A 7530-nucleotide genomic window follows, 5' to 3' on the forward strand; every position below is an offset into this window, starting at 1 on the left:
AGAAAGAGCACAAACTAGATACCAATTATTATTTGTTCACTTTAACCAGTCTACTAAGTACAAGATTTCAATGATGGTAAAGGCAAATCTATTTTAGTGATGAGAGACTGCAATTAAATTTCACTTATTGTTTGCAGCAGACTTCATCTTAGTAATGTGTGTGGGATTTAGCTATCATTAATTGTAAGCCATATATTTAAATGAAGCAATTAATATTTTATGTGTGATATTTAGGAGACAGCTTTTTTTTGCATGACAAGATATTCCATCCAGAGAACATAATTATGTGAGGAAGGACAAGTATCTGCTCGTGTAAGGAAAAAGATCCTGCCTTCTGTTACATGTGCATTTTGATGGCTGACACAGATAAAATCGAGGATAACTGGCTGGACTAAGCTAGGGTGTCATTTGGTAGTATTAACTTCACATAAAATGTTATGCCCTACCATAAAATGAATGCCTTGAAGTTCAAAACAGTAATCCTCTGAAAGAGGGTTTTATTTCTTTTAAATGTTTTGAACAAATAGTAACTGGGGTGTCAGGACCAACCGTGTAGATCTTTTACAGAAAATACAATTATAGTCCAAACAATGAGTCTGAAAAACTGTCACTCTCAGTTCATAATGTTATGCATTAAAACAACATAGATTCATTCTAAAAAGTTAAAACAGTCTCCCAAAACTGTAGCTCCTACTTTCTCTAGAAACATCATATAAAGGTCTTCTCTATTGGTTAAACAAGTAACATCACTGGTTAAAAAGAAATTAACAGGTTAATTACCTTTGCAGAAAATAAATAGTTTCCGCAGACTTTATGCCAATTATGCATTAGAAAAACTACATGGACTTATAATTAGGATACAGGACATTCAATTTTTATTCCAACTCCATTCTAACCTCCTGAATATCAGTAACATGCAGTTGACCACAAATATAATATATTCTTTGAAATTTAAGAACAACTTAGAGTAAAAAAAAACATTTACATAGGCAAGGTGTATATCTGAATTGGGCTGACTAGTATTACTCTCGTAACACTGTATTTATTAATTTCTAAGAGATTACAAAAGGTACTGCAAGTAAAAACAAGGAGAAGGGAAAAGAATGGCTCAACATAAATCATCTAGCAGCAATCAGGTATGACTTGTCAGGAGAAATACCCAGATTGCTAACTGTGAAGGTTTTATTTCCTAGAAGTTGTCACTTAACAGCAGTGGGCTTTTTGATGAGCACAACCATGGTGATTTCTGGAGCAGAAAATCAAGCAAACTCGACCAGTTTATAAAGAAACTTTCTTTTCAAAAGAAGAGAGGAGAAGGGCTGCTTAGAGATTTCAGACTGAAAAGTAGCCTCTTCCAAACATATTTGGAGAAGAAATTACGAGTAACAGTCCAGTATAGGCTGCTCTGACCTCTGGTAAGTTTAACATGTACAGAGTAGCAGTTTTCAACCTTTTTCAATTCCAAACCTAAAAGGGGCAATGGTTTAAAGCTTCCTGCCAACACACTTGTTTCTCTTAGTTACCTTTCATAAGCTCTGAGGAATAGGCTTCTGACTCTCCAGGGGCTGCACAGCACACATTAAAAGCACTGGTGTCAGAAGGTTGCTTTTTAGAACCCTTTGCTCTAAATGGTCTGGCTCCTATTGTCGAGCAGTTGACTCTTTGGTTTAAGAAAGCAGTCTGCTGCTTACGAACTCTTCATCACAGACTTCAAAGGGAAGACACACATGTGCAAGATCAGCCTTATAAGACTGGTTGTCTTAGGAAGCTGTCTTATGACAACCAGTTGCACCTAATGACTGGATATACTCAATGGGACTAGCAGCTGCATGGTCAGTTTGTGCATACAATAGTACTGCAAGGTGACAATTTTCTTTAATAAAGCAAGACAACTTCAGTGCAGAACAAGGATCAAATTGCCAAACAAACAAACCAAAAAACTCAAACCCAAACCACCAACAAAACCAAACCAACAAACCCAAATAGGTGAATAAAACTTCTCAGTCATTCGATGAAAATGAACTAAATGCACACAAAGGCAAAAGTTTTCTTAATTTGGAGCAACTAAAACCAGACACATCACCCTAATGGCACAATATACAACACACTGTGTGCTACATCCTGCATTCCTTGGTGCTTGCACAGAGTCACCCAGGCAAGGACTTCCACCTGGGGAGACTGGAGGTGAGGTTGAGCCAGGGCTGATGCAGCTCTTGGAAAACAAAGGTATAGCCAACAGCAGCAAGAGCAAACAGGTAGGTCTGAAAGGACAAATTAACCATGCAGATAAATAATTTGGCCTGTGCAAAACAGGCTGAAGTTCTAGGAAGTTCCAAGTGTAGGCTCTTTGTGAGGTAAATAGATCTTCCAAGCCTTACTAAAAGGCATTATCTATTTTCTTTACTTTTAAAAAAATGGAAACAAGAGATCTTCAATAATTCCTGCATCTCTTCAGTGCTGAGGATGTACAAATAAAGACAATCTGATGTGTGAGCTGGTTCTTTTTTACTTCTCAAGCCCAGGACCTGAACTGATGCTGTCCCCATTGAAATAACAGAAAAAAAAACCAAACCTAAAGTGAAAGTCTATAGGCTACTGCCCTATAAGGTGAGACTAAGCCAAAATTTTAGGAAGCTCTTCTTTTCCCCTTTTATCAGTGGTACTATGCATGTTCAGATTTTAACAAAGTCTTTGAAGGTTCAAGCGCTCACCAAAAAAAAAAAAAACCCACCCAAAATCAGACAACATGAATCTGGGAGAATTTTTTTCAGAATACTGCCTTCATATCACCATTCTTCTGTTGGACATCAGGCATGGACTTTCAATGCCCCATTGTCCCACTGGTAAACTCCATAAGAAAACTTTCTAAAGATTAACGGAATACCCATACAGCAATTTCTAAGTGGACTAGAAAATTTAAGAAAAAAAAAAAAAAAAACAGAAACAAAAACAAAAGACCACCAAAATATTGGTGCCATGTCTTCCCTGTTATGTGTGAAATATAATCCTGATTTCTAGATATGAACAGCATTAGTAAATACTAAATTAAATCATTATTTCTGACTTTTTTTTCCAAAGTTTGTCAACTTCAGTAGAAATGTATTCTATCAAAACATTGATCTGACAAATCTAAAAATGGCTAATATTGCTCTTCACAATCTTCACAACATTTCTACCAGTAAGGCCGATTAAAAAGAACCCATTCAGTTACAAAAATGTTTTCCTGAATGCAGAGCTATAGATGATGTACATATACAAGATGATGTATATTTACAAGATGTAAATATACAAGATGATGTAAATATACAAGAAAGCATCAGTATAAAGCAGCATATATATATATTTAACAGAAGGTTTTCTTTGGTTTGTAGTTATTTATATAACATTTATGAAGAAGTTAGTTATTCATGAAAAGAGGGAACTTTCATAATGCAAACCAATCACTAAAAGGACTGTCCATCTCTCTTCCAAAATCATTTTTTTGTGAAAGATGCTTGCACCACAGGGAAGAATCAGCACATGGTCGTTGACAAATAAACATATGAACACTGACAGCATAACAGAACTGAGTAAATAAACCGTAACCAAGAAAATTAAGAAGCATTACTGATTGTCTGTATTACTTTCTATCTTTGTTCTGATGTGTTTGGGGATGAAGTTGATAGACAACACAATGTAACAATTTCACTTTGTACTTTCATTATGTTCTCCTTACCAAAAACTGAACAGTTTCAACGCTTGGTGTGATTGAGGCAGACAGTGACTGAACGGAGGTGTCTCTGAATACTTAACATAGGCAAGATGCAATAATCTCATTACAGTATTACCAGCACGAAAACCTCCTCTTCAATCTTTCTTCCCACCTTTTCATAGTATTTGACCTCGTAGTCCAAGATGATCCCATTCGGATGTTCGGGTTCCTGCCAAGACAGAGACACGCTGTTCCTGGATGTCCTGTCTTTCCTTATGACTGTGATGGGGGATGGAGCTGTAAAAGGGATGGGGGAAGAGGGAAGAGAGAAAAGCAATCCGAGTTTATCTCTGTTCCAATCCTTGGCAAAGAGTATTGTTTCCATTTAAAAGACTCAGGAGCATAGGCCTGGACTTGGATCAACATTCAGCAGCTGGATTATAGTCCTCGTACACATGCTTTAAAGCATACTGGCCTCAAGGAAAATGAACTGAGATTTTCTGTTAGATTGGCAGACCAGTGGCAACACAGCAGATGGTTTCGATCTGCTACTACAGTGTAAGCAATGAAATACATTTGATATACTACAACAGAGAACAAAATAACAGTATTATCTATTTGTTAAAATACTGAAGTATTATCATTACCAGACTCTGCAGAACTCTGATAACATTTGCTGGAATGCATTATGTACAAGTTACTCCTGGTAGCCATGGCTAGTAGTAACCATCAGCATACTGCAGAATACAGCCTCTTTTATAACATTATTTGGTAAGCTCTCCAGAAACAAATTGCTCCCATATACATTTCCCCTTTACCACATTTCTTTGAAAATGAAATGTGAAGAAAAAAAAAAATCTCAACTACAAAATAACGACATTTCTGATCTGTATTAATCAGTAAGGCATGACAATTGATTGCATGCCACAGACTCACCCACCACCCAAAACTTGAAGTACTGTCAACATTACAGAAAAAAATAATAATTACCTAAGACTGCTGAACATCAGCTCAGCCTTAGACCACCCAGCTGTACCCGTTGTTCCAAGACAAAGCCTAGGTTTCTTGGACCCACTGAAAGCTATGTAATTTTAAAAATTATTTTTTCTGTTTCTTTTGGGTTGGCTTCTCCTCCAAATGCTTCTCTTCAATGGCTCTGGCCCAAATTCATCAGATGATAGCTTACAGATCACACATTAAAGGTCATAACTGTCATTTAAAAAAAAAATCTTTTCCCAATAAACAGCCTTTAATCTTAACATGTAAACCAAATGTCTTTATAAGTTCAACATTGTGCTCTCCTAATAAAAAGGCTCTAGATGATCTAAACAATTTAATATCAGCTGAATCCCATGACACTTTTACTGTTCATGTAAAACTAGTTGCACTTTACAGGTATCACACGTTACAGGCATCACATTAGCCAGTGCCCTTTCTGGTTTGGGTTTTCATTCCTGCAAGAGAACTTTCAAAAGGCAGAATAAAAAAAGTTTTAATTAAAATGTATTTTTGAAATTTAATTTTCTGTTTGATTTTGCTAAATTTCTATCAAAATATATCCTGTAGTCTTGAGTCATAACCTAAAAGTTGACATCCTCCTTTAATTAAGTAGAGCACCTAGCAAGCTGCATACGCCTGCACAAGCACATATCTATACACACACTTCCACATGCATTCCGGGTTGAAACACATCCTCTGAGCAGCATTTTCACATGTCATCACAGAGTTTACAACAGCTTTCTGAGAAGATTAAAAAGTTGGAAAAATATTTTTTTTACCCAGCAGGAAGAATTTATTCTGAATTTAAATTACTGAAATAAAAATGTGGATGATTTTTTTTGTGGGTTATTTTATGTTTATTTTCTGTTAAAGTAGAATGGGAAAGAGACTCTTCCTATTTTATTCAGATTCATCAGATTTATGCTTGCTGAAGAGGTGAAAAGCTTTAGGGCAAGGTATACAGGACTGGTTTCTAACAAACATCCTTCAGTGATTCCAGTGAAATTCCACTCAGGCACAAAACAGTGCTAGAGCCAAAATACAAACTGGGTAGCTGGCTGGACTGTGATACCAAAGCCAGCTCTATGTTAACTCATATACCCATGCTTGCTCCTTTTTATGTTCTCGTAAGTCATTTTTATGTCCTCTTTTTAAGTCAAGCTATTAATCTATTTTGTATGTGAATAGATTGTCAAACCTAGTACCTCAGCTGGTAACGCTTCCCATTAAGGTAACATTAATACAGATTTTATGAATAATTAATATATGATTAACAGAAATGGCTTTCCCCCTAATAAATTATGGCAATTCGTGCTATAACACATTCTCAGAGCAGGCTGAAATAATCTTATATGCTCCAATACAGCTGTGCTTTAAAAAAAAAGCTTTCTTCTAACACAGTATTAATTATTTTGAACTCATTTGCACACATCTCTACAGATGCTACCAGTAACTTATCTCACAGCAGTTTATTAGAAAAGCGTTTGCTCTGCAGTCATCAATAACATCATAAAACATTCATTCATATACCTTTTATAATCCCTAGGCTTCCCAAAGGTGCCTAGAAATTATACAAATGGAGTGTCTGGAAGAGAGAGCAATGCCACTGCATGGGAAAATGGAGGGGAGATGGATAATCACAGGAAACACAAAGTCTCAGGCACCTTTCATCCCATGCACAGAACAGACCTGAGTTCAGTGCAGTGCTGCACACCAGGCCACTCCGACAGCTACTGAACCTTGAAACTAAGGAAATGACCTATTCCAAATCTGTTTAAAACCCCATCTCAACTATTACAAAAGTTACATAGTTTTAAGGCATTAAACTCCAGTGAATAAAGGAACAGTGTCTTCAGATATTTTGGTGATCAGCTGTTTATGTCTGTCTGTATTCAGATAGGAGATATGTATTTGTAACTTAACTTCAACTTTTAATCTTGTATATTATTTTTCATCCCATAAAATTATCTCTTGTTATCACCTAAGCATTTTAAAGTGCACAGGATGCTAAAAATAGAGACTCAGTATCTGGGTACAGATTTCACTGTCTTCCTGCTGTTACCATCATCTCCGTGTGTTCACATTAGACTCTACAAGCAACAGTTGACTTGGATTCCCCTCTATGTTTCTCTTAACAAAACAGAACAGAGGAGAAAGCAGCCCTCACAAGAACCTCTTGCAGCAGTTCCTCTCCTGGCACTACGTCAGGCTTACAGCTCTCCAGAGCACAGACGACATGTAACTGTGCTGCTCCTGGGATGATTTCAGCACCAGGATGAGTAGAGGGGAGAGGGGATAAATTTTGAAGTGAGCATCCCCAGTAGCCAGCTTTGGAGATCCCCTGTGGATGCGGGCAGAGAATGGAGTCAGGATGCTGTGCCTGGAGAGGCTGCCATCCTACATGGCTCCTCACAGTTGCAGCAGCAAGCTGTCTTGCCCCAAACCAGACTCTGTGGTACACCGAGACACAGGTGGCCTGGCTCCTCTGCTGCACCTGCTGCCCTGCACAACTGATGTTTCTCTACTGACTAAATTGTTTGCCTACATCCAGACCCTACTAACACACGGGACTGACTGATGAAGACATGCTACACTTTGGTTAGACCACATGAGATAAAATGGTTTGAACAAGATGAGATAGAATGAAAAAATTACCAGCACAGCACATGACAAAGAAGTGACAAGTGGTGTCCCTCAAGGGTCTGTACTGGGACCGATGTTGTTTAGTATCTTCATCAATGACACAGACAGTGGCATCGAGTGCACCCTCAGCAAATTTGCTGACGATACTGAGCTGGGTGGTGCAGTTGTTATGCCAGATGGATGGGAGGCCATCCAGA

The 7530-nt window shown here is 37.6% G+C and overlaps 1 protein-coding gene across 1 annotated transcript in view; it reads right to left on the reverse strand.

Annotated features, from left to right (window-relative positions):
• The window catches only part of LOC103772929 (ephrin type-A receptor 3), a gene marked incomplete at its 5' end in the record, with an annotated part of 57854 nt that extends 53866 nt beyond the window's left edge, over positions 1-3988 (reverse strand). Inside the window, one exon of the mRNA XM_008940276.1 lies at positions 3864-3988. Coding sequence (XP_008938524.1) covers positions 3864-3988 — 125 coding nt within the window. The remainder of the gene's footprint in view (positions 1-3863) is intronic.
• Positions 3989-7530: the final 3542 nt, after the last annotated feature.

The sequence above is a fragment of the Merops nubicus genome, unplaced genomic scaffold (assembly GCF_000691845.1).
Source record: "Merops nubicus isolate BGI_N331 unplaced genomic scaffold, ASM69184v1 scaffold2860, whole genome shotgun sequence".
In the NCBI taxonomy this organism is placed as follows: domain Eukaryota; kingdom Metazoa; phylum Chordata; class Aves; order Coraciiformes; family Meropidae; genus Merops; species Merops nubicus.